We start from the raw sequence: 27,903 nt of genomic DNA, 5'->3' as shown, positions 1-27,903 counted from the left end.
TGTGCCAGTCGACGATTATCAACATTCTGAACCAGTTCCAGGGTGAGCAGGATCCGAAACATCTTGCCAGTCTTGTACCGTCCGGTCCAGTGCCAGCACAACAACCACAACAACAGTTTAGGCCATTTGAACAACAGCGCCAGTATTCCCAGGAAGGTGCGATGTGCTGCAGTCAGGGTCAGTATCCACAGCAAGGTGTACAGTACCAGGGGCAAGGGCATGCTAGACAAACAGCTGACACTCGGGCATCCACTAGCCATACAACTGGCTCCTTTACCCAAGAGCTGTTCAACCTGTAAAATGTTCTTGTCGTGTCAAAAACTTCTAAAAAGTTTTTATCTTTGCAAAAAAATATTTTATATAAATAATATTTTTAAAATATTTTATAACAGTTTGTAATAATTATTTAACAAAGTATGTGTTGGCTTTTTTTTGTTTAATAAAAAACTTGATAAACTCAGGAGTCCTGAATGTTTTTTACACGAAATGTCCAAATTCTTGGAACATAGCAACACAGAAGAATTGAGCATGGGTTGTAACTATGCAGTGGCTTCCTTTTTCTTTTTTTTTTTTTTTTTTTTTTTTGGCAGGGGGTGTGGTTTTTTGGGTTTGTTTTTTTGTGGATCCGCAAAAGAACGGATGCACACGTGTACACTTTGCGGTTGAGCACGGTCGTCTGCGGAATTAGGTTTTTTTGTCTTTTTTTTTTGTGAATTTTGCGATTGCGGACCGCAAAAACACTACGGTCGTGTAAGACCAGCCTAACTCTTTCTTTAGATCTGTGATTTCCAGTAGGCACTGTGTCATTGTAGTTCTTCTGGTGGCAGGCTGCTATCTCTTCTTTCAGATTTGCATTTTCCTGGATAAGTTTGTGAATGGCTTCTTCTTTTGTGTCACCCTTTATGCTAGGCAGTTCTCTGGCTGCTTGTGTGTCCTTGACATTACAATTTCTCTCATAGTTGTATTTATGAATAGTAAAGTCTCTCTCCAGCCGTGATACAATCTCTGTGAGGGACTCCAGTGAGAGGTGTGAGGGAGCGGGGGAGGGCTTGTTGTCTTGTGTCTGTGTGCTTATGGATGACTTTCTTCTTCAGTAGCTAACTGTGAGTGACTATAGCCGGCCAAATTCATAGACTAAGTGCTAGCAGTAATGAAGAATCCACAGCACACGAGAGATGTTTGGTATAAGAATCTCTTTCTTAGTCTGAGCAGTGCACACCAGGAGAGAGAGCTTTATTATGCATCAAGGTTTTTATATTGTTAAGGACATCAAGGAGTCCTCATAATAGAGTATGTTGCAGAGTTCCAAATGAAATATCAGGCCTGGAGAAGTCACACACACACACACAGCTGGTGTATCAAGTGAGTTCTGATTTTAATGGTAGGAAAAGGTAGTTTAAATACAATACAGACAAGAGCAGGCTGGACTATAACATAACATAGTTGGCATAACATGATTGGTTGTAGAGTTGTAACATAAACCTAGCCTGTAACTATTGGCTAAAGCCTACTGTAATCTCCATCTCATTATTACTATCCAAACTGGGATGGACTTTCTCATGAAACAAAGTCTAGCTGCATATATCATGGCAAGAGAGATAATGATCACATGCTGGTCAGACCACTCCAGCCGTGGGGCTAACAATCAATAGGCTATAGACATCCTGTGTTTACATCCTCCTTGAAGACTATTAATTAGATAAGGATTCATTAACATTCCATTTCCTTATCACCTAAAGAAGGGTTTCTCTTCTTTGATCTTTTGTTTAAAGTCTCAATAATACACAGCCCATAGCGTCTCCATGTTAATTAGTCAAACCAATTTCTTTGAGAGACAAAACTACTTATCTCTGTTAGGGACAAGATGGCTGACAAAATACAAGATGGAGGATGTGACCCTAACAATATCCACATACAAGGAAGTAAATAACAGCAAGCTCTGATTGGTTGGTCGAGGTATCCGCCTCCTGTGACATCAGCTCCAGGGCACCACCTCCAGGAAGTGATGTAGCTTCTTGTCATGTGGTTTCTGTGATGTTGTTTCCTGTGGGAGTGGCTTCTTCCCATGCGGCTTCCACATGGTCGGGGGCCTACACCTGAGGACACCATAGAGGCCATCTTGTCATGATGTCTGGTACATTGTCAAAAGCCCATAACACATGTCTTTACAGCCTCAATCTTCCCAATGCCATGCGTGCATTACAGTATATACATATAGCCTAGTATACAGCTTGGGCTTAGCTCTGACCTCCATCCACCCCCAGCCACTAGATATGTGAGGGCTGGGGGTTCATTGTATTTTATCTGTTCATGCTCCACAACAGCCCAACTGGTTTTTCCTCCATTGCTTAGAGATGTCCTCCTGAATTGTCTATTCACTGACCGTGTCCATTGTATTGGCTCTCTGAAATAGATGTCCATTGTCTGCAGCCAAAAGGAGACGGCTAGTGGGACAACTGTGTCCCCAGACCACAATGGGTTACAAGATGCCAGCATGGACATAGGATATTATCTGCAACCTGGGACAATAAGACGTATTCTAGCGATATCCAGATATTACTGGCGTCATCTTGTCACATCATATTCAGCGAGAGACATAACTAGTTATACTGCAGGGAGTTATAAGGAGAACAATGGTTTCTGATCAGATATTTACAACCTTCACCGGTTCATAGATTTACTCCTTGTCACACTGTAATGTCTCATCTTCTCTCTCCATGTGTCCTCTGATTTGTGAAATGCTACAGTATATGTTGGTGCTATATAAATAAAGTTATTATTAACAGGGCCACAGCAGGCTCTACCTTTAGGTTCTACCAGGAGTCCAGGGGCCACTTCTTAGGGCCTTTTTCATCTTCTTCGGAGTGGCCTGCTGGGGGCGCTGTATACCAGCCAGGGACAGAAATAGATTTAACAGGCTGGTTAGAAGGGCCGGCTCTGTGCTGGGGGCCCCCTGGACCCAGTACAGGTGGTGGGTGACAGAAGGACACTGTCCATGGTGAGCTCCATGCTGGAGAACAACTCCCCTCCCCTCCCCCCCCCATATATGAGACCGTGATGGCACTGGGCAGTACTGTCAGTGACCGACTGCTTCACCCCAAGTGTGAGAAGGAGCCATCGGAGATCCACCCACGGTCAGGCTGTATAATCTACATCAGGCTGAGCGAAGACACTCCGCACACAGAACTAAGTGGTCCTGAAGTTGTGATATCCTTCCTATCTTATTTACCTTTAGCTTTACATCTATCTGAGCTTTTTTTTTCTTGTATTATTAGTGTATTCTCTGTGCTGCTATAACACACTGAATTTCTCCATGATGGCTCTTCTACTACTACTTCTTCTCCTCCTCCTCCTCAATGATTTCGGGCCCCTCCTCTCTCCTGCACTACTAGATCCTCCAGCTCATCCAGTTTCCTCCTCTTCTCCTCCAGACGCTCCTTCTCCTGAATGACCCACCAAGGATGGACAAGGACAGGACTGAGATCACCAGAAGAATATTAGACTTCACCTTGGAGATCATCTCCCTGCTGAGCGGAGAGGTATCTGTACTACATTTCTATCATCTATCTGCTGAGCGGAGAGGTATCTGTACTACATTTCTACCATCTATCTGCTGAGCGGAGAGGTATCTGTACTACATTTCTATCATCTCCCTGCTGAGCGGAGAGGTATCTGTACTACATTTCTATCATGTATCTGCTGAGCGGAGAGGTATCTGTACTACATTTCTATCATGTATCTGCTGAGCGGAGAGGTATCTGTACTACATTTCTATCATCTATCTGCTGAGCGGAGAGGTATCTGTACTACATTTCTATCATCTCCCTGCTGAGCGGAGAGGTATCTGTACTACATTTCTATCATCTATCTGCTGAGCGGAGAGGTATCTGTACTACATTTCTATCATCTATCTGCTGAGCGGAGAGGTATCTGTACTACATTTCTATCATGTATCTGCTGAGCGGAGAGGTATCTGTACTACATTTCTATCATCTCCCTGCTGAGCGGAGAGGTATCTGTATTACATTTCTATCATCTATCTGCTGAGCGGAGAGGTATCTGTACTACATTTCTATCATCTATCTGCTGAGCGGAGAGGTATCTGTACTACATTTCTATCATCTCCCTGCTGAGCGGAGAGGTATCTGTACTACATTTCTATCATGTATCTGCTGAGCGGAGAGGTATCTGTACTACATTTCTATCATCTATCTGCTGAGCGGAGAGGTATCTGTACTACATTTCTATCATCTATCTGCTGAGCGGAGAGGTATCTGTACTACATTTCTATCATGTATCTGCTGAGCGGAGAGGTATCTGTACTACATTTCTATCATGTATCTGCTGAGCGGAGAGGTATCTGTACTACATTTCTATCATCTATCTGCTGAGCGGAGAGGTATCTGTACTACATTTCTATCATCTATCTGCTGAGCGGAGAGGTATCTGTACTACATTTCTATCATCTATCTGCTGAGCGGAGAGGTAACTGTACTACATTTCTATCATCTATCTGCTGAGCGGAGAGGTATCTGTACTACATTTCTATCATGTATCTGCTGAGCGGAGAGGTATCTGTACTACATTTCTATCATCTCCCTGCTGAGCGGAGAGGTATCTGTATTACATTTCTATCATCTATCTGCTGAGCGGAGAGGTATCTGTACTACATTTCTATCATCTATCTGCTGAGCGGAGAGGTATCTGTACTACATTTCTATCATCTCCCTGCTGAGCGGAGAGGTATCTGTACTACATTTCTATCATGTATCTGCTGAGCGGAGAGGTATCTGTACTACATTTCTATCATGTATCTGCTGAGCGGAGAGGTATCTGTACTACATTTCTATCATCTATCTGCTGAGCGGAGAGGTATCTGTACTACATTTCTATCATGTATCTGCTGAGCGGAGAGGTATCTGTACTACATTTCTATCATGTATCTGCTGAGCGGAGAGGTATCTGTACTACATTTCTATCATCTATCTGCTGAGCGGAGAGGTATCTGTACTACATTTCTATCATCTATCTGCTGAGCGGAGAGGTATCTGTACTACATTTCTATCATCTATCTGCTGAGTGGAGAGGTATCTGTACTACATTTCTATCATCTATCTGCTGAGCGGAGAGGTATCTGTACTACATTTCTATCATCTATATGCTGAGCGGAGAGGTATCTGTACTACATTTCTATCATCTATCTGCTGAGCGGAGAGGTATCTGTACTACATTTTTATCATCTATCTGCTGAGCGGAGAGGTATCTGTACTACATTTCTATCATCTATCTGCTGAGCGGAGAGGTATCTGTACTACATTTCTATCATGTATCTGCTGAGCGGAGAGGTATCTGTACTACATTTCTATCATCTCCCTGCTGAGCGGAGAGGTATCTGTACTACATTTCTATCATCTATCTGCTGAGCGGAGAGGTATCTGTACTACATTTTTATCATCTATCTGCTGAGCGGAGAGGTATCTGTACTACATTTCTATCATCTCCCTGCTGAGCGGAGAGGTATCTGTACTACATTTCTATCATCTATCTGCTGAGCGGAGAGGTATCTGTACTACATTTCTATCATCTATCTGCTGAGCGGAGAGGTATCTGTACTACATTTCTATCATGTATCTGCTGAGCGGAGAGGTATCTGTACTACATTTCTATCATCTATCTGCTGAGCGGAGAGGTATCTGTACTACATTTCTATCATCTATCTGCTGAGCGGAGAGGTATCTGTACTACATTTCTATCATCTATTGTCTCTCCATACACAGGAATACTCACTGGTGAAGAAGACATCGGGGGACTGTGTGGCCCTCAGCAGCCCGGGCCCCATCACAGAGCCAGGAGGAGGAGGGAGCAGGAGCCGGGGCCCCATCACAGAGCCAGGAGGAGGAGGGAGCAGGAGCCGGGGCCCCATCACAGCCCCTCCCCCTCTCTCCCTGATCCATGAGCAGAAGATTCTAGAACTCACCAACAAGATGCTGGAGCTGCTGACTGGAGAGGTGACACTGCTGGGAATGCTGGGAAATTCTCCAGTAACAGCCCTGGAGGGGGAGGGGTGATGACTGTATCATTGTGTTGTCAGGTTCCTATAAGGTGTCAGGATGTCGCTGTCTATTTCTCCATGGAGGAGTGGGAGTATTTAGAAGGACACGAGGATCGGTACAAGGAGGTGATGATGGAGGATCGCTCATCAGGAATGGACAAGGACAGAAATGACATGACTAGAAGGATATTGGAGCTCACCCTGGAGATTACGGATATTCTATCTGGAGAGGTGAGAGCTTCTCGTCCTTCTTATCGCTATTAATATAACAGGTAATGACTGGACGGGTGAAGGAGTCTTAGAATCTTTATAGTAATCTGTAGTCTCTCCATACACAGGAATACATACTAGTAACCAAGGCGTCTGGTGAGTGTGAGGCACCCCGTGTGTCAGGAGGAGGGAGCAGGAGCCGGGGCCCCATCACAGCCCCTCCCCCTCTCTCCCTGATACATGAGCAGAAGATTCTAGAACTCACCAACAAGATGCTGGAGCTGCTGACTGGAGAGGTGACACTGCTGGGAATGCTGGGAAATTCTCCAGTAACAGCACTGGAGGGGGAGGGGTGATGACTGTATCATTGTGTTGTCAGGTTCCTATAAGGTGTCAGGATGTCGCTGTCTATTTCTCCATGGAGGAGTGGGAGTATTTAGAAGGACACGAGGATCGGTACAAGGAGGTGATGATGGAGGACCCCCGGCCCCCCCGGACATCACATGGTAAGAGGAGATATATATATTATATACAGACCCCCGGCCCCCCCGGACATCACATGGTAAGAGGAGATATATATATTATATACAGACCCCCGGCCCCCCCCGGACATCACATGGTAAGAGGAGACATATATATTATATACAGACCCCCGGCCCCCCCGGACATCACATGGTAAGAGGAGATATATATATTATATACAGACCCCCGGCCCCCCCGGACATCACATGGTAAGAGGAGATATATATATTATATACAGACCCCCGGCCCCCCCCCCCGGACATCACATGGTAAGAGGAGATATATATATTATATATTATATACAGACCCCCGCCCCCCCCCCCAGACATCACATGGTAAGAGGAGATATATATATTATATACAGACCCCCGGCCCCCCAGGACATCACATGGTAAGAGGAGATATATATATATATTATATACAGACCCCCGCCCCCCCCCCAGACATCACATGGTAAGAGGAGATATATATATTATATACAGACCCCCGGCCCCCCCGGACATCACATGGTAAGAGGAGATATATATATATATTATATACAGACCCCCGCCCCCCCCCCAGACATCACATGGTAAGAGGAGATATATATATTATATACAGACCCCCGGCCCCCCCAGGACATCACATGGTAAGAGGAGATATATATATTATATACAGACCCCCGGCCCCCCCGGACATCACATGGTAAGAGGAGATATATATATTATATACAGACCCCCCCCCCCCCCCCCCCGGACATCACATGGTAAGAGGAGATATATATATTATATACAGACCCCCGGCCCCCCCGGACATCACATGGTAAGAGGAGATATATATATTATATACAGACTCCCGGCCCCCCCGGACATCACATGGTAAGAGGAGATATATATATTATATACAGACCCCCGGGCCCCCCGGACATCACATGGTAAGAGGAGATATATATATTATATACAGACCCCCGGCCCCCCCGGACATCACATGGTAAGAGGAGATATATATATTATATACAGACCCCCGGCCCCCCCCCGGACATCACATGGTAAGAGGAGATATATATATTATATACAGACCCCCGGCCCCCCCGGACATCACATGGTAAGAGGAGATATATATATTATATACAGCCCCCCGGCCCCCCCGGACATCACATGGTAAGAGGAGATATATATATTATATACAGACCCCCGGCCCCCCCCGGACATCACATGGTAAGTAGAGACTATATACTGTGTATATACGGGCACGGGCTGCCACTAATATCTGTAGTAACCTGTTCCCGGGTTGGACTTTCATGTACGTTATACAGTCATGGCCATAAGTTTAGAGAATGCCACAAATCTCCTCTTGTCACATGATCTGCTCCCTCTGGTCTCTGTGTGTTTGTCAGATGTTTTTATCACATACAGAGATAGAATTGCAATCATATTCTGAGTAATAAAAGCTTATAGTGACAGTTAGAAGGAGTTACTGCAGCGGTGTAATATTTGCAGTGTTGACCCTTCTTCTTCTTCAGGACTCTGCAATTCTCCCTGGCAGCTCTCAATCACCTTCTGGACCAAATCCTGACTGATAGCCGTCCATTCTTGCACAATCAATGCTTGCATTTTGTCAGAATTTGTCGGTTTTTGTTTGTCCCCCCGTCTCTTGATGATTGACCACAAGTTCTCAGTGGGATTAAGATCTGGGGAGTTTCCAGGCCATGGACCCAAAATCTCTCTGTTTTGTTCCCTGAGCCATTTAGTTCTCCCCTTTGCTTTATGGCAAGGTGCTCCATCATGCTGGAGAAGGCATTGTTGGTGGCCAAACTGCTCTTGGATGGTTGGGAGAAGTTGATCTTGGAGGACATTCTGGTACCATTCTTTATTCATGGCTGTGTTTTTAGACAAGACTGTGAGAGAGCCGATTCCCTTGGCTGAGAAGCAACCCCACACATGAATGGTTTCAGGATGCTTTACAGTTGGCATGAGACAAGACTGGTGGTAGCGCTCACCTCGTCTTCTCCCAATAAGCTGTTTTCCAGATGTCCCAAACAATCGGAAAGGGGATTCATCAGAGACAATGACTTTCCCCCAGTCCTCAGCAGTCCACTCCCTGTACCTTTTGCAGAATAGCAGTCTGTCCCTGATGTTTTTTCTGGAGAGAAGTGGCTTCTTTGCTGCCCTCCTTGAGACCAGGCCTTGCTCCAAGAGTCTCCGCCTCACAGTGCGTGCAGATGCACTCACACCTGCCTGCTGCCATTCCTGAGCAAGCTCTGCACTGCTGGTAGCCCGATCCCGCAGCTGAAACACTTTAAGAGACGGTCCTGGCGCTTGCTGGTCTTTCTTGGGCGCCCTGGAGCCTTTTTGCCAACTTCTCTCCTTGAAGTTCTTGATGATGCAATAGATTGGTGACTGAGGTGCAATCTTTCTAGCTGCGATACTCTTCCCTGTTAGGCCATTTTTGTGCAGTGCAATGATGACTGCACGTGTTTCTTTAGAGATAACCATGGGTAACAGAAGAGAAACAATGATGCCAAGCACCAGCCTCCTTTTACAGTGTCCAGTGGTGTCATTCTTACTTAATCATGACAGATTGATCTCCAGCCCTGTCCTCATCAACACCCACACCTGTGTTAATGGAGCAATCACTGAAACGGTGTTAGCTGGTCCTTTTATGGCAGGGCTGCAATGATGTTGAAATGTGTTTTGGGGGATAAAGTTCATTTTCTAGGCAAATATTGACTTTGCAAGTAATTGCTGTTAAGCTGATCACTCTGTATAACATTCTGGAGTATATGCAAATTGCCATTAGAAAAACTGAAGCCGTAGACTTTGTAACAATTACTATTTGTATCATTCTCAAAACTTTTGGCCATGACTGTATAGTCCAGGCCCCTGGTTACACAACACCAAAGTCCCAACATGGCCACAGATGATGGGACATGTGAGCAGACCTGTCCAACACTGTGTATGTGACAATTACCTAAGCCAAGTGCTGGGATATAATGGAGGGCGCTGGTATTAGTGTATTACACCAGGGGGCGACACTGCTCAGTGCAGATTAATGGGCTTATTAGAGTACTAGCAGGAGGACTCGGCTTCGCACGGGTATATTACATGTTATGTTTGTGTAGTGGCTCCATAAGAATTGTCCAGTTTTGCACTGGTGTATTTTGTATGTTGTTTGTGTGTATGTCCATAAGCGTCATGTGATCATGTGTATCTCATTTTGGATATCAATGAAAAACCTGCGATTGTTCCAACCTTCGGTTGTTATGGAGACCTGGAGTAAAGCTGTGTGTATGTGACCTCGTGTAACAGTGTCATCCACAGTGCCATGCCGCTTTAAAGCTGACATACAACAGTGAAGAAAAATGTTTGGGTTGCTATGGAAAACTGGAGTAACACTGTGTGGTACTGTGTGCAGAGCCACATATGTAATCCTCCAGCGTGTGGAACTGTGTGCAGACCCGTGTATCTAATCCTGTGGTGTGTGATACTGTGTGCTGATCTGTGTATCTAATCCTCTGATGAGTGTATCTCAGTTTGGATATCAGTGTTGTATTGTACATGTGGAGTGACTGTGTGTATGGCAGTTGGAATATGAGTGAAAGATTTGCAGGTTTGTATTGGCTGATTGGGGGGTCATTGTTTTGGGATCACAGCAACGGTAAGTCCGAGCGAGTTGAGGCCTCATCTTAAACCTGAAGTATCTGTGTGCCAAATTTGGTGAAGATCGGTCCAGTCGTTTGGTTGTGCAAAAGAACAGACAGACAAGAATTAATTTTTATAACATAGAGAGATATCCTACTAATATTATAAATGTGACAGTTTATGTGTTTGGATGTTTGTTCCTCAATCATGCAGAGATGGCTAGCAAACTGCCAATTGGGATTAACCCCTTCCCGCCAACAGCATTTTTTGATTTTTGTTTTCCGTTTTTGACGCCCCTCCTTCTAAACCCCATAACTTCTTTATTTCTCCGCTCCCAGAGCCATATGAGGTCTTAATTTTACTATTATGGCAGATGTCGGGAAAGGGTTAAAGGTGTTTTCCCATCCAGTGTGTCAGCACTGCCTGGAGCAGATCAGATAATATGCAAATGCTTGTACACAATGGACTGAGGGTTAGCTGAGTGTTACATAGAGAGATAACAGACCTGGCTTTATCAGAACCTGAGATAAGCTGCAGCAAGAGCAGTGTAATATCGTATGTGACCATCACAACACACAAACTTTCACATTTATAATATTAGTGGGATATTGATAAGTTGCTCACATTGTTTCCAGCACATTGTTAAAGTGGCCAATCCCTTTAAATTTCTAACATTTCTTCGGTGTTACTTCTGGTGTGACCGCTTATTGAGCTGTGTGGGAATAGGAAAATATTAGTATATGAGACAGTGTATTCTACCCACGTGGAAGGGCCGGTGACCATAAAAGTAATGTCTCTGTATCTCTGGGCTATATCACTGATACATTATAAACTTCTCCTCTGCCCGTGTGTTTCCAGTCTAATCATTAAACCTATTTCTAATCCTACAGAAAATCCCAGTGTGATCTCTGAGGGAAATGTCATGTTACCAGTAAGTGATAAAGGAGAAGATGAAGATATGATGGAGCGCTCCTCAGGAGAAAACCTCATTACCCCTAATGTACATCCAGGACGTCACAGTACAGATCCATCATATAATCCCCCAAATCATGAGGAACCTTCTCACCAACCACAGACTGTGACCACAAGTACCAGGAAGAAAGAGGGGAGAAGGTATAAATGTGATGAATGTGGAAAAGATTTTGGACTAAAAGCAAATCTCATTACACACAAAAAGACTCACACAGGGGAGAAGCCATATTCATGTTCAGAATGTGGGAAATGTTTTGCTCAGAAAGGAAATCTTGTTACACATGAGAGACTTCACACAGGAGAGAAGCCGTATTCATGTTCAGAATGTGGGAAATGTTTTACAAATAGAACTCAGCTTGGTGTACATCAGAGAATTCACACAGGAGAGAAGCCATATTCATGTTCAGAATGTGGGAAATGTTTTGCTACGAAAGGAAGTCTTGTTATGCATGAGAGACTTCACACAGGAGAGAAGCCACATTCATGTTCAGAATGTGGGAAATGTTTTACAAGTAGAACTGAGCTTGGTGTACATCAGAGAATTCACACAGGAGAGAAGCCATATTCATGTTCAGAATGTGGGAAATGTTTTTCTACGAAAGGAAGTCGTGTTATGCATGAGAGACTTCACACAGGAGAGAAGCCATATTCATGTTCAGAATGTGGGAAATGTTTTACTACGAAAAGAAATCTTGTTATGCATGAGAGACTTCACACAGGAGATAAGCCATATTCATGTTTAGATTGTGGGAAATGTTTTACTACGAAAAGAAATCTTGTTATGCATGAGAGACTTCACACAGGAGAGAAGCCATATTCATGTTTAGATTGTGGGAAATGTTTTTCTACGAAAAGAAGTCTTGTTAGGCATGAGAGAAGTCACACAGGAGAGAAGCCATGTTCAGATTGTGGGAAATGTTTTACTACGAAAGAAAGTCTTGTTACGCACGAGAGACTTCACACAGGAGAGAAGCCATATTCATGTTCAGAATGTGGGAAATGTTTTGTGGAAAATAAACGTCTCCTTTTACATCAGAAAAGACACACAAGAGAGAAGCCATATTCATGTTCAGAGTGTGGGAAATGTTTTACAGATAAACAATATCTTATATTACATGACAGAATTCACACAGGAGAGAAGCCATATTCATGTTCAGAATGTGGGAAAAGTTTCAGTCAGAAAGTAAATCTTAAAACACATCAGAGATGTCACACAGGAGAGAAGACATATTCATGTGCAGAATGTGGGAAATGTTTTATGAATCAAAAATATCTCATTTCACATGAAAGAATCCACACAGGAGAGAAGCTATACTCATGTGCAGAATGTGGGAAATGTTTTACTCATAAATCAAGTCTTAAAACACATCAGAGAAGTCACACAGGAGAGAAGCCATATTCGTGTTCAGAATGTGGGAAATGTTTTACAGATAAACAATATCTTATATTACATGAGAGAATTCACACAGGAGAGAAGCCATATTCATGTGCAGAATGTGGGAAATGTTTTACTCAGAAATCAAATCTTAAGAAACATCAGAGAAGTCACACAGGAGAGAAGCCATATTGATGTTTATATGTAGATAAAGGGGTTTCGGTAATGCAGACCAGCAGGTGTATTCTCAACAGGAACTTCTTGTCCATCCAAAGTAGCACCAGAAGACCACGTATGGATGGAGGAGAAGGATACGTTACTCCAAGTCAGGATACAACATGTCCTGTTTCTAGAGCAAACCAATACCCTGTGAGTGTGGGCAGGAATGTATGTGACATAGACTTGTAGTAACGTCTCCTCTTCATCCATATGTGATCACCTGGTTAGACTTCAGAGTCATGTGAGCAGCGACGGGAAAAGCTGACACTGCTGACATTTCCTTCTGTAGATCTCTCCTATAATAAATGGCTGCAGTCGGGTTGTTGGTGATTTCCTTCCATCTCCTTTATCTCTTCTACTGTATGAATGAAGATGAGATAATGATGTGTCCACATATGTCCTAGAATGAATCTCTCCATGGGGAGTCCGTCCTCTTCTACATGACTGTAGTCGTAGTCACTGCAGGCCACACATTATGGAGGGAGGAGAAGGATTACAAGTAAACCTAACCCCACATTGCTGCCCACGAGAAGCCTTCTAGTTGTCTTACCATTCACATCACAGGGATTTATGAGAACAGCTGCACAATGACTCTCATCATCCGGCTCTGAACATGAGGCCGAATCTTGTGCTGAGAGAATTTATAAGGAACTGATTTCTTCTCTCTCTGTAAATCTTTCTTCTTATACTTGGTATTCGGGGAATGGAATTTTGTAAAGTTTCCTGAAGGGATTATCTGGCAATATCTATTGTGAGAAGGTGACGGGCAGAATGCTGGAGTCCGGCTATATCAGCCCCAGATTCCTGACTTCTGTGTGGTCCAGGGCGGCTCTGGAATAGGTCTCAGCCCCAGATGTGGGTCATAGGCTGGTTACTGGGCCATAAAAGCCTGCAGAGCCTTCACTTCAGGGCAGATCCTGGGGGGAGAGGAGGTGCCGGGGTCTGTCCTGACACTGAGAGCCGTGTGATATGGTTCAGTGGTTCTTTTGGTTGATTCGTGTGGCTGTTAGTAAGCCCCATGTATAGTTAGTATTTTCTGTTTAGTTAGTGCTCAGACGAGCAGGATTTGTTTGCCGTTATGTCGCCTGAAGTTAAGGCTGTATTTTATTTTGCTCATTTTTCTGCCTGATGTAAAGGTTTATTTCTTTAGCTGTTTTTCTTAAATAAACCAGTTTGCTGCAAGATTTGTGTCCCTGTCTGTGACTGGCTGGGTCTGCACCACTGCTTCTGCCGAGCGACCTCCCCCACACTATATACAAGGATGAACGTGATGTCACCTCATAATTAGGAACAAACTTTTCAAGATTCAATTAATTTCAGATCAAATAAATTCGGTGCAAACCGCACAATAAACTGTCATATAGCATAGATTATATCACTGTCAGGGCTCCTAGGACTATATATCTATAGTACATAGTGTATGACACTGTCAGGGCTCCTAGGACTATATATATATATCTATATCTATAATACATAGTGTATGACACTGTCAGGGCTCCTAGGACTATATATATATATCTATATCTATAATACATAGTGTATGACACTGTCAGAGCTCCTAGGACTATATATATCTATAATACATAGTGTATGACACGGTCAGGGCTCCTAGGACTAGATATATCTATAATACATAGTGTATGACACTGTCAGGGCTCCTAGGACTATATATATATATATCTATAATACATAGCGTATGACACTGTCAGGACTCCTAGGACTATATATATCTATAATACATAGCGTATGACACTGTCAGGACTCCTAGGACTATATATATATCTATAATACATAGCGTATGACACTGTCAGGACTCCTAGGACTATATATATCTATAATACATAGCGTATGACACGGTCAGGACTCCTAGGACTATATATATATATCTATAATACATAGTGTATGACACTGTCAGAGCTCCTAGGACTATATATATATATCTATAATACATAGTGTATGACACTGTCAGGGCTCCTAGGACTATATATATCTATAATACATAGCGTATGACACTGTCAGGGCTCCTAGGACTATATATATATATATATATATATATATATATATATATATATAATACATAGCGTATGACACTGTCAGGACTCCTAGGACTATATATATCTATAATACATAGCGTATGACACTGTCAGGGCTCCTAGGACTATATATATCTATAATACATAGCGTATGACACTGTCAGGGCTCCTAGGACTATACATATATATATAATACATAGCGTATAACACTGTCAGGGCTCCTAGGACTATATATATATATATATATATATATATATATATATATAAAATACATAGTGTATGACACTGTCAGGGCTCCTAGGACTATACATATATATAATACATAACGTATAACACTGTCAGGGCTCCTAGGACTATATATATATATATATATATATATATAATACATAGTGTATGACACTGTCAGGACTCCTAGGACTATATATATCTATAATACATAGTGTATGACACTGTCAGGGCTCCTAGGACTATATATATCTATAATACATAGTGTATGACACTGTCAGGGCTCCTAGGACCATATATATATCTATAATACATAGTGTATGACACTGTCAGGGCTCCTAGGACTATACATATCTATAATACATAGCGTATGACACTGTCAGGACTCCTAGGACTATATATATCTATAATACATAGTGTATGACACTGTCAGGGCGCCTAGGGCTATATATATCTATGACTAGCTTTTACCCGCGACTTCGTCTGCGGTGATTTAAAAATTGGGCGGACACAGACGTGTGAAACTGTAAAAGTGCTTTAAAAAATTTTGTGGGATAGCAAATATGATGTGTTATATTGTGTATGTAGTAATACAGACAATGTGATGTGTTATATTGTGTATGTTGTAATAGACAATGTGATGTGTTATATTGTGTATTTAGTAATACAGACAATGTGATGTGTTATATTGTGTATTTAGTAATAGACAATGTGATGTGTTATATTGTGTATTTAGTAATACAGACCATGTGATGTGTTATATTGTGGATTGTGTGTGTGTGTGTGGGGGGGGGTTGGGGTATAACAGTCCGTGGAGTCTCATCTTCCTCTTAGTTGGTGACTGCTATATGGGGAGGTGGGGTGGGGCGGGTGTTTTGGGATAAATATAACAGTCCATGGAGTCTCATCTTCCTCTTATTTGGTGACAGCTGGACACGTATTGGGCAGCGATCTCCTCAGTGGCCTCTTCTTCTCCCAGTAGGATGTAGAGTTTCCTCTTCTCCCAGTCTGGGATGTGGGCAGAGAGTCTTTGGTAGTAGACGGCCCTCACAGCTGAGTATTTGGTGCAGTGTAGCAGGAAGTGGGTCTGGTCTTCTAGAGCCCCCTGGTCACAGTGCTGGCACAGCCTTTTCTCCCGTGGCTTGTACGTCTGCCTGTATCGCCCCGTCTCCATCTCCAGCCAGAACTGAATGACCGGGTCCGGGACTTACGTTTGTCAAAAGCAAATACAGAGTTACTGGCTTAAAGACTTCTAGGATGGCATTTGCTGTCACTTTGTACAAAAGTTTCTGTCTTTCAAAGCCGCCAAGATGATGTAACAGTGTTTTGAACAGGGTGACTGCATATGTTTCTGCACAGACATTGATGGGTTGTTCGCAGCTTTGGGTCCATGAGCCGTATCAGTGGCGTCTTCTTCTGGACTCATCAGTGTTAGGCTCAAGGCTGTCTTGTTACCCAGAGGTAATGTTCATCCTTTGCTACCTGTTGGTTATGCTGCGCACATGAAAGAAACATACGAGAACATGGGACTGTTGCTGAAATGTATCAAGTACAGCAACTACAACTGGAACATCTGTGGAGAAGTAAAAGTAGTGGCTCGGCTGGTGGGATTGGAGCTCAGATATCCCAAGTACTGAGAATGGGACGGCCGTGCTAAGCAGTCACATTACAGGAGAAGGAAGTGGCCAATACGTAACCAATTGACTCCCGGACAGAAATATGTTACCCATAAAGCACTTGTGGACCCAGCAATGATATTACATGATTCATAATCACTAACACTTATCTCATGTTTCAATTATATAAAAAAAAAAAAAACTAAAATTAATAAAAACAATGCATATTTGGTCTTCTTACATCCCTAACAACCTGCACAATAAAGCTTCCGGACAAAAAATGGAAACACATAAAAAACAATATAAATAATCGGATTTTGGTGGCAGTTTTGGCACGGCAGAAAGGAATGGCGCCTTAACTTGGGCCCATAGAGCCCGTGCCTGTGACTGGGAACAATACCATAAGCTTCTTCTGTGCTGGTATTCTACCCCACTGAGACTCTCAAAAATATACCCAACTTCATCACCCTTTGGCTGGAGGGGTTGTGGACGGATTGGCTCACTCTATCGTGTGTTTCGGAGCTACCTGCACATTGCTCCATTCTGGCGCACCACCCTTAATGTACTCGGTAACTACGTACGCAGCAAAATAATACCATCCACCCCTCTGCCTCTTCTTTCGCTGGGGATTCACAAACTTTCCCCTCATTTCCGGGCCTTACATGTCATTACCTCCATGTTTCCCGGTTATTAATTGCTCGCCATTGGAAATCCCCGTGCATTCCGTCCCTCGCTGAGCTCCTGTCCATCATCTCCACTAACTGCGTGCCGGAACGCACGTCGGCTTGTGAGAAGGGTAAGCTCGAGGACTTTTATTCTCCTTGGTCCTCATGGCTGACACTTTATCCTCTGTCCTTTGTCTAACATGACGGTTCCATTTTCTGGCCATTTCCTGAATACACATGTATAGTTACTATCCCAACAACTCGCTCTATGTGTTCTAGTCGGTTGCTCCGGCCTTTTACCTTTCTTGTGTTGTTACTTTGTTGTCATTACTATGTCATTATATAATTGGTGCCGTGTCAACGAGGCGTTCTACGAAACGCCAATACCTGTATTCATTTATCTTACTGGTCTTTTACTATGACCGACTGTTTTACTGTTTCTAATGTTTCGTTTCATCGCACTCTCTTGTAGGTTCTCTTTGCAAATTTCAATAAAAACTTAATAAATAATAAATAAATAAAGTAGGTATCGACGTAACTGTACCGACCTGCAGAATAAAGGTCACATGTTACTTATACTGTATACTGCACGCCGTAACCGTACCGACCTGCAGAATAAAGGTCACATGTTTCTTATACTGTACACTGCATGCCGTAACCGTACCGACCTGCAGAGTAAAGGTCACATGTTACTTATACTGTACACTGCACGCCGTAACCATACCGACCCGCAGAATAAAGGTCACATGTTACTTATACTGTACACTGCATGCCGTAACCGTACCGACCTGCAGAATAAAGGTCACATGTTACTTATACTGTACACTGCACGCCGTAACCATACCGACCCGCAGAATAATGGTCACATGTTACTTATACTGTACACTGCATGCCGTAACCGTACCGACCCGCAGAATAAAGGTCACATGTTACTTATACTGTACATTGCACACCGTAACCATACCGACCCGCAGAATAAAGGTCACATGTTACTTATACTGTACACTGCACGCCGTAACCGTACCGACACACAGAATAAAGGTCACATGTTACTTATACTGTACACTGCACGCCGTAACCGTACCGACCCGCAGAATAAAGGGAACATGTTACTTATACTGTACACTGCACGCCGTAACCATACCGACCCACAGAATAAAGGTCACATGTTACTTATACTGTACACTGCATGCCGTAACCGTACCGACCCGCAGAATAAAGGGAACATGTTACTTATACTGTACACTGCATGCCGTAACCGTACCGACACGCAGAATAAAGGTCACATGTTACTTATACTGTACACTGCATGCCGTAACCGTACCGACCTGCAGAATAAAGGGAACATGTTACTTATACTGTACACTGCACGCCGTAACCGTACCGACACACAGAATAAAGGTCACATGTTACTTATACTGTACACTGCACGCCGTAACCGTACCGACCCGCAGAATAAAGGTCACATGTTACTTATACTGTACACTGCACGCCGTAACCGTACCGACCCGCAGAATAAAGGGAACATGTTACTTATACTGTACACTGCACGCCGTAACCGTACCGACACACAGAATAAAGGTCACATGTTACTTATACTGTACACTGCACGCCGTAACCGTACCGACCCGCAGAATAAAGGTCACATGTTACTTATACTGTACACTGCACGCCGTAACCGTACCGACCCGCAGAATAAAGGGAACATGTTACTTATACTGTACACTGCACGCCGTAACCATACCGACCCACAGAATAAAGGTCACATGTTACTTATACTGTACACTGCACGCCGTAACCATACCGACCCGCAGAATAAAGGGAACATGTTACTTATACTGTACACTGCATGCCGTAACCGTACCGACACGCAGAATAAAGGTCACATGTTACTTATACTGTACACTGCATGCCGTAACCGTACCGACCTGCAGAATAAAGGGAACATGTTACTTATACTGTACACTGCACGCCGTAACCGTACCGATCCGCAGAATAAAGGTCACATGTTACTTATACTGTACACTGCACGCCGTAACCGTACCGACCTGCAGAATAAAGGGAACATGTTACTTATACTGTACACTGCATGCCGTAACCGTACCGACCCGCAGAATAAAGGTCACATGTTACTTATACTGTACACTGCACGCCGTAACCGTACCGACCCGCAGAATAAAGGTCACATGTTACTTATACTGTACACTGCACGCTGTAACCGTACCGACCCGCAGAATAAAGGTCACATGTTACTTATACTGTACACTGCATGCCGTAACCGTACCGACCCGCAGAATAAAGGGAACATGTTACTTATACTGTACACTGCATGCCGTAACCGTACCGACCCGCAGAATAAAGGTCACATGTTACTTATACTGTACACTGCATGCCGTAACCGTACCGACCCGCAGAATAAAGGTCACATGTTACTTATACTGTACACTGCATGCCGTAACCGTACCGACCCGTAGAATAAAGGTCACATGTAACTTATACTGTACACTGCACGCCGTAACCATACCGACCCACAGAATAAAGGTCACATGTTACTTATACTGTACACTGCACGCCGTAACCATACCGATCCACAGAATAAAGGTCACATGTTACTTATACTGTACACTGCACGCCGTAACCGTACCGACCCGCAGAATAAAGGTCACATGTTACTTATACTGTACACTGCACGCCGTAACCGTACCGACCCGCAGAATAAAGGTCACATGTTACTTATACTGTACACTGCACTCCGTAACCGTACCGACCCGCAGAATAAAGGTCACATGTTACTTATACTGTACACTGCACGCCGTAACCGTACCGACACACAGAATAAAGGTCACATGTTACTTATACTGTACACTGCACGCCGTAACCGTACCGACCCGCAGAATAAAGGGAACATGTTACTTATACTGTACACTGCACGCCGTAACCGTACCGACCCGCAGAATAAAGGGAACATGTTACTTATACTGTACACTGCACGCCGTAACCATACCGACCCACAGAATAAAGGTCACATGTTACTTATACTGTACACTGCACGCCGTAACCATACCGACCTGCAGAATAAAGGGAACATGTTACTTATACTGTACACTGCATGCCGTAACCGTACCGACACGCAGAATAAAGGTCACATGTTACTTATACTGTACACTGCATGCCGTAACCGTACCGACCTGCAGAATAAAGGGAACATGTTACTTATACTGTACACTGCACGCCGTAACCGTACCGATCCGCAGAATAAAGGTCACATGTTACTTATACTGTACACTGCACGCCGTAACCGTACCGACCTGCAGAATAAAGGGAACATGTTACTTATACTGTACACTGCATGCCGTAACCGTACCGACCCGCAGAATAAAGGTCACATGTTACTTATACTGTACACTGCACGCCGTAACCGTACCGACCCGCAGAATAAAGGTCACATGTTACTTATACTGTACACTGCACGCTGTAACCGTACCGACCCGCAGAATAAAGGTCACATGTTACTTATACTGTACACTGCATGCCGTAACCGTACCGACCCGCAGAATAAAGGGAACATGTTACTTATACTGTACACTGCATGCCGTAACCGTACCGACCCGCAGAATAAAGGTCACATGTTACTTATACTGTACACTGCATGCCGTAACCGTACCGACCCGTAGAATAAAGGTCACATGTAACTTATACTGTACACTGCACGCCGTAACCATACCGACCCACAGAATAAAGGTCACATGTTACTTATACTGTACACTGCACGCCGTAACCATACCGATCCACAGAATAAAGGTCACATGTTACTTATACTGTACACTGCACGCCGTAACCGTACCGACCCGCAGAATAAAGGTCACATGTTACTTATACTGTACACTGCACGCCGTAACCGTACCGACCCGCAGAATAAAGGTCACATGTTACTTATACTGTACACTGCACTCCGTAACCGTACCGACCCGCAGAATAAAGGTCACATGTTACTTATACTGTACACTGTATGCCGTAACCGTACCGACCCGCAGAATAAAGGTAACATGTTACTTATACTGTACACTGCACACCGTAACCGTACCGACCCGCAGAATAAAGGGAACATGCTATTTATCCTGTACGCTGTATGGCGAAAAATCTAAAAGGTACAACACAATGCCAGAACTGATTTCTTTTTTAAATCCAGCAATAAGGAGTTAATAAAATGTATTCTATAAGTTATAGGCGCCCAAAAGTGGTGTCATTACAAAATCCATCTCATCCTGCAAACAACAAGTCCTTATATGACCGCGTCACCAGAAAATATAACGTCTAGTAATGTGAGGACAAAAACCCCAAATGAAGAAATCGTTACACTGTGTTCCAAATTATTATGCAGACCATATTTTCTCCTATTTTCAGACATTACATCTATGATTCGCTGTCTTTGTATTTTCCAGTCGCTATTAGAGAACAATTGAAAGGTTTTTGAACAAACTTCCTATGATAACAGGAGATTTTAATAAAAACATAAAATCCACGTTCTAGATTATTACGCACAGCAGAGATTTCCACCTGTTTATTTGTATAACGCACAAGCCTCTGGTGATTAGTGAGACTCTCGGCATTAGCAGGTTATTACAGACATCACAGTCTCCACGTCCAGCCTTTCTTCTAGGTGAGGTCACATTTGCACATCGGAGCCTTGTTGGGGCTTCTGAACTCTCTTGTCCATTGAATTTGTCCGGCTTTGGATGGTTTCTGCTCCAATTGTTTTGCATGAGGACTGACTCCTCTCCCAGAGCTGTTGCTTAGATGTGACCGGCCTCCCGCCATCATAGACACTCCTTCTGATGATGCTCCAGAGGTTTTCCATGGGGTTGAGGTCAGGGGAGCCTGGGGGGGCCACACCATAACTTTGTCTCCTGTTATGTCCATAGCAGCCAGAGATGCAGACGTGCTATTTGCAGCCTGAGACATTGGTGCATTATCCTGCATGAATATGATCTTGCTGCAGATTGTGCGGTTCTTCTTCTTGAACCTTGGCAGGAGGTGCTGATGAGAAACTCCACATACATTATGGGGTTCATCTTTACCCCTTCAGGGATCCTAAAGGGGCCGACAATCTCTCTCCCCATGATTCCAGCCTAGAACATTACTCCACCTCCTCCTTGTTGGCACCATAGCCGTATTTGCATGGGGTGTCCATCAACCAACCATCCGCCACTCCATCCATCTGGACCATCGAGCGTTGCACGGCACTCATCGGTTTTGCAGTCAGTCTTCGTGTATTGTTTGGCCCCCTGGAGCGGTTTCTTCTTGTGTGCAGTGGATAGAGGAGGTGGACAGGACGGCTTACACACAGCTGCAGACCTCTGAAGGACCCGCCATCTTGTTGTTTGGGGGACGTTGGAGGCACCAGCAGCTTTAGGAACGTGTCTGCTGCTATGACAAGGCATTATTGCAGTTTCTCTTTTAAGCTGACGTGATTGTCTGTTGGATAGAGTCCTCAATTTTCCCTTCTCAGCACGCACACGCATGTGCTGTGAATCAGCTACATACTTGTTGATTGTGCAATGATCACGATGAAGTGTCTTGGCCATGTGGATTGTAGTCATTCCTTGTCCTAAATACTCCACAATTTGTTGCTTCTCAGCAGACGACACCTCCTTTTTCCCCCTACGCCCAAACAGCAGCACAAGATGGGGTATTCCTGCCCCTGTGTACTGTTAGGACAGGTGGAACTTTTAATAAACTAACAAGTTCCCTCCCATAAAAGGCCTAGGAGACCTCCCCCTCCCTGTGTTTTTTTCTGTCCTGTGGACCAGGACAGGTGGAGGGAGAGGTCTCCTTTCCTCTCCCACAATTTTTAAAAGAAAAAAGATTTCTTTTCCTTTGGATTATAGGTTTCCCCCTCCCCCTCTGGGTTTTACCTGGGGCAGGGGGATTCCTTGCGGCTCCGCTCGCTTTCTGCTCCCCCGCCGCCTGGGTAATGATGCTCCGGCGGCCGGGGGGGGGAGTGAGGCTTGCGGCGCATCCTTGATGTTCGGACTGTGTCTGTGGTCCCCGTCCCGCCGCGCTTCCCCCGCCGCCTGGATGTGCAGAGGCTCTGGCGGCCGGGGGAGGAGGAACCTCGCGGCGCTCTACAAGTTTCTGCCGCGGGCACTATCTGGTGCGCGGACTTCCGCTTCTCCGCGCATGCGCGGGGGAATTTGCTTTGCGCATGCGCGGCTTTGCCGGCTCGCGCATGCGCAGTCCAGGGCGCTTCGTCTCTACGCTCAGTGCCTTCTTAGAAGGCTGTTTCAGGGGGACAGGTTCCCCCCCCCCTGCCTTAGTCTGTAATTAGGTTAGGCTGGGGGAAGGTTTTGCAATCCCCAGCCATTGTAGGGGGCAAGAAAGGGATAGAGGGCGGAGCTAACATAACTCCGCCCCCCCTTTCTCCCTTATTTAGCTCTGGTTTGCCCAGTGTAGGTTGCCTGTCAGCTCTAGCTTGCAGGTTCCTACTGTTCCTGGGCAGCCAGAACCAGAAGGCGGAATTTCCTCTACGTTGGAGATTTTCTGAACTATATCCAAGGTGATGTATGCCCCCTGGTGGGGCCTGAGGGTAGAAGCTTTAAGGTAAGAGGAATAATGAGCAATATATTTCTCTTTAGATGTCATCTTCCTCCTCGATTGCGGAGAATCCTAGGAGGAAACGGCGTCACCTTGCTTGTGTTAAGTGTGAGGTGCCTTTACCGGACGGCTACGCCTACCAGTGTTGTCGCGGATGCCGAGGTCCCCCTTCAGAAGACACTTCTGTCCGTGACGTGGTTGGTTGGGTGAGAGAATTCGTTGAGGAGTCAATGAGAGAGATGAAGGTCTCAATCTCTCAGCTGTCTAAGAGACCGCGCATGGAGTCATCACCCCCTTCGCTTCCACCTATGGAGGCGCTGCAGATTTTGGATGAGGTTTCCTCAGAAGAGGATAACCTGGACCCAACTAAGCCGGTCTTCCCGGTGGATAGGATGCCTAAGTTGCTTAGGGTCTTACGGGCCAAGGACGTAGAGGAGGCCACGGAGGAGACTCCGTCCACCTCCCTCAAAACCTTTAAGGCCAACCCTGATATGGTCAAGAGGTTTGAAGCTGAATGGAGATTCCCAGAACGTCCATTCAATACTTCTAGGCGCTTTAGGGCGCTCTTTCCCTTGGCCGAGGCCCAGTCCAGCTCCTGGGGCCCCCCCCTAAGGTCGACATAGCGGTCTCCAAATTATCTAAACGCACGGTAGTGCCAGCGGAGGATGGCTCTAACCTCCAGGATGTGATGGATCGCAGGGTGGAGGGGTCCCTGAGGCGTATTTACGCCTCTTCCTCAGCTCAAGCTTCGGTGGGCATCGCGGCTAGTGAGGTAGTCGCTAAACTGCGATCGGAGGTCTCAAATCTGGAGAGGGACATCGACTCCGGTGTCCATCGGGACGATCTGTTAAAGGCTATGACAACCATTAGCCTCATGTCCGACTACCTCTCTGAGACCGCTTTCTATCAGACCAAGCTGGCAGCGAGAACCATGGCATTGTCTACCGCCGCGAGGCGCCCCCTCTGGCTCAAGCCCTGGAAGGCAGATAACGCCTCAAAATTCAATTTATGCGCCCTGCCCTTTGAGCCAGGCAGGCTATTCGGGAGTGAACTTGACCGGCTAATGGAGGGGTTGGCCGATTCGAAAGGTAAGAACCTACCTCAGTCAACAGGATCCAGGCAACGATCCTTTCGTGGTTACGCCCCCGCGAGAGGCATGTCAAGAGGCCAGTTTCGAGGGCGCCCCTCTGGCCCTAGAGGCGGTCGAGGTTCCTCCCGTGGTGGTGGGAAGAGATCCACCTTCTGACTATCACGATTCCCTCGCCTGCAGGGCCAAGGTGGGGGGTCGGCTTTCCTTACATCTAGCTGCCTGGCACCATCATATCCAGGATCCATGGGTTCTCCAGCTTTTACGGGAAGGCTACAAAATAAGCTTCCTATCCCCCCCTCCAGACAGATACCGGAGGACCCGCCCTCTTCAGGGCACCAAACAGCTTCATCTTCAAAGATCCGTGCAGGAGTATGTGGACAAGGCTGCGTTGGAACCCGTCCCTCTAGACGAACAGGGTCAAGGCGTTTATTCATCCGTGTTTCTAGTACCAAAGTCCACCGGAGGGTGGCGCATGATTATCGACCTGAGGTATGTAAATCAATTCATCCGCAAGGTCCGGTTCCGTATGGAGACCATAAGATCGGTTCTCCCCTTTCTGCAGCCAGGAGAACTATTCGTCACCTTGGATCTGAGGGACGCATACCTCCATATCCCCATTTATCCTCCACACAGGAAGTACTTAAGGATTGCCACGTATCTAAACGGAAGATTACATCACTTCCAGTTTACGGCTCTCCCGTTCGGTATATCCTCGGACCCCCACACCTTTACAAAGGTAGTGGCCCCGGTCATAGCCGCCCTGCGCCTCCAGGGGATATCTATTGTCCCTTATTTAGACGACTGGCTGATAAAAGCTCAGTCAAGGGAGGTTCTTGCCACACAGTTGAGTATCACAGTGGCCTTTGTGAGCGAGCTGGGCTGGCTGGTAAACTGGCAAAAGTCGGTAGTGGTTCCATCAACCCGGATTCAGTTCCTGGGGTTCAATTTGGATTCTCTCAGTATGATGATCTCCCTGCCCTCTCCTCGGAAGGAGAAGATTGGTCGAGCGGTTCACTACCTATCCCGAACCAGGAAGGTTACAATCAGGACAGCGATGAAGGTCCTAGGTCTCATGTCCGCAACCATCGAGGCAGTTCCTTGGGCACTATGGCATATGCGCCCCTTACAACTCGAGATCCTGAGAGTATGGAACCACAGTCCTTCGGGACTTCAGAAGCCTATCCAGCTTTCCATCAGTACCCGTCGATCACTGGAATGGTAGTCTCAACTCAAGGACGGGAGGTCCACGGTCCAGACTTCCTGGACCCTGTTGACCACAGATGCCTCCCTTACAGGTTGGGGAGCGCATCTGGGGGAGACCCTAATACGAGGAACCTGGAACAAACAAGAGAGAACTCGCTCCTCCAACTGGCGAGAGCTTACGGCAATTTATCTGGCACTACGGACTCTGACTCCCCACCTTCAGGGGAAGGCTGTCAGAATAAGGACAGACAATTCAACGGCCGTCCAATATATCAACAAACAGGGAGGCACCAGGTCTCCCTCCCTGATGAGGGTGACCAACCTGATATTCTCCTGGGCGGAGGAGAACTTGTCCCGGCTGTCAGCGGTGCATATCAAGGGCCACCTCAACGTCCTGGCAGACCAGTTAAGCAGGGGACTAATAACAACAGCCGAATGGTCTCTGTCCCCGGAAGTTTTCAAACAACTCACCAGGATGTGGGGTCTCCCCGAGGTGGATCTGATGGCCACCCAACACAACGTCAAAGTGGGACAATTCTGCTCCCTGTATTGGGACGGCAATCCCTTGGCGATCGATGCCCTGTCAATACCCTGGAGCTTCAAACTAGCATACGTTTTCCCTCCGATTCCAATGATTCCCAGGGTGTTGGCGAAACTCAGGCAGGACCAGACTTCGGCCATTATCATCATGCCGTTCTGGCCGAAAAGGGCATGGTTTACCCACCTCATGGTAATGAGTCGAGGGACCTACTGGAGGCTTCCGTGTGTCCAAAACCTGGTAACTCTAAACAGTCAGCTCTGCCAGGACCTGGACAGGTTCAACCTCACTGCCTGGAGGTTGACCGCACCGTACGTGGAGACAGAGGATTGTCCCAGGCTGTCTTAAGAACATTGGCCCACTCTAGAGCGGACTCGACCAATCGCAGTTACCAGAGGATTGCTCGAGTATTTAAGGACTGGGGGGCCAGGAGACAGTGTGATACATCGTCCATTGAATCAGTCCTGGAGTTTTTACAAGAGGGGTTGGACAAGGGATTGTCCCCGGCCACCTTGAGAGTGCATGTTTCGGCGCTATCCGCTCTATTGGGGACTAGATTGTCTCAGAATCCTCTCATAAGGCAATTCCAGAAAGGGGCCTCTAGGCTCCGACCCCCGGTACGGCCCCCGGCCCCCCAATGGGACCTAGGTGCGGTCCTACAAGGACTATGCGGCCCTCCATTTGAACCCTTGACAGAGGTGGAGCTCAAATACCTCTCATGGAAAGTAACCTTTCTTCTGGCAATCACATCTGCCAAGCGAGTAGGAGAGCTCCAGGCTTTGGCGGCATCAGAGCCATACACGACCTTTTTTCCGGACCGAGTCCAGCTTAGGTTTATTCAAGGTTTTCTGCCTAAAGTTCCCTCAGTGGAAAACATAAACCAGGTTATAACCTTACCTACCTTCTTCCCCTCTCCTTCCTCGGAGTGGGAACAGAAAATGCATAGTTTGGATCTGGTGCGAACTCTGC

At 45.6% G+C, this 27,903-nt stretch overlaps 2 protein-coding genes across 2 annotated transcripts in view; both read left to right on the top strand.

Annotated features, from left to right (window-relative positions):
• Positions 1-27,903, top strand: part of LOC142198394 (uncharacterized) — a 1,100,421-nt gene that overhangs the window by 734,859 nt on the left and 337,659 nt on the right. The window lies entirely within an intron of this gene.
• On the top strand, positions 5,782-14,077 carry LOC142198406 (uncharacterized). The gene is made up of 5 exons (XM_075269437.1): positions 5,782-6,008; positions 6,092-6,283; positions 6,391-6,558; positions 6,642-6,768; positions 11,295-14,077. The coding sequence occupies exons 1-5, from the start codon at positions 5,985-5,987 to the stop codon at positions 12,944-12,946; spliced, it is 2,163 nt and encodes a 720-aa protein (XP_075125538.1). The 5' UTR covers positions 5,782-5,984; the 3' UTR covers positions 12,947-14,077.

Source organism: Leptodactylus fuscus, chromosome 3, assembly GCF_031893055.1.
Source record: "Leptodactylus fuscus isolate aLepFus1 chromosome 3, aLepFus1.hap2, whole genome shotgun sequence".
Classification (NCBI taxonomy): domain Eukaryota; kingdom Metazoa; phylum Chordata; class Amphibia; order Anura; family Leptodactylidae; genus Leptodactylus; species Leptodactylus fuscus.
The sequence above is the reverse complement of the archived record's forward strand: the minus strand, read 5'-3'. Positions and strand labels throughout refer to the sequence as shown.

Excerpts from the sequence above, each read along its gene's own strand:
- LOC142198406 (XM_075269437.1), top strand. The coding sequence starts at position 5,985 with ATGCTGGAGCTGCTGACTGGAGAG. Across the intron at positions 6,009-6,091 it reads TGGAGCTGCTGACTGGAGAG|GTTCCTATAAGGTGTCAGGA; the intron begins GTGACACTGCTG and ends TTGTGTTGTCAG. Across the intron at positions 6,559-6,641 it reads TGGAGCTGCTGACTGGAGAG|GTTCCTATAAGGTGTCAGGA; the intron begins GTGACACTGCTG and ends TTGTGTTGTCAG.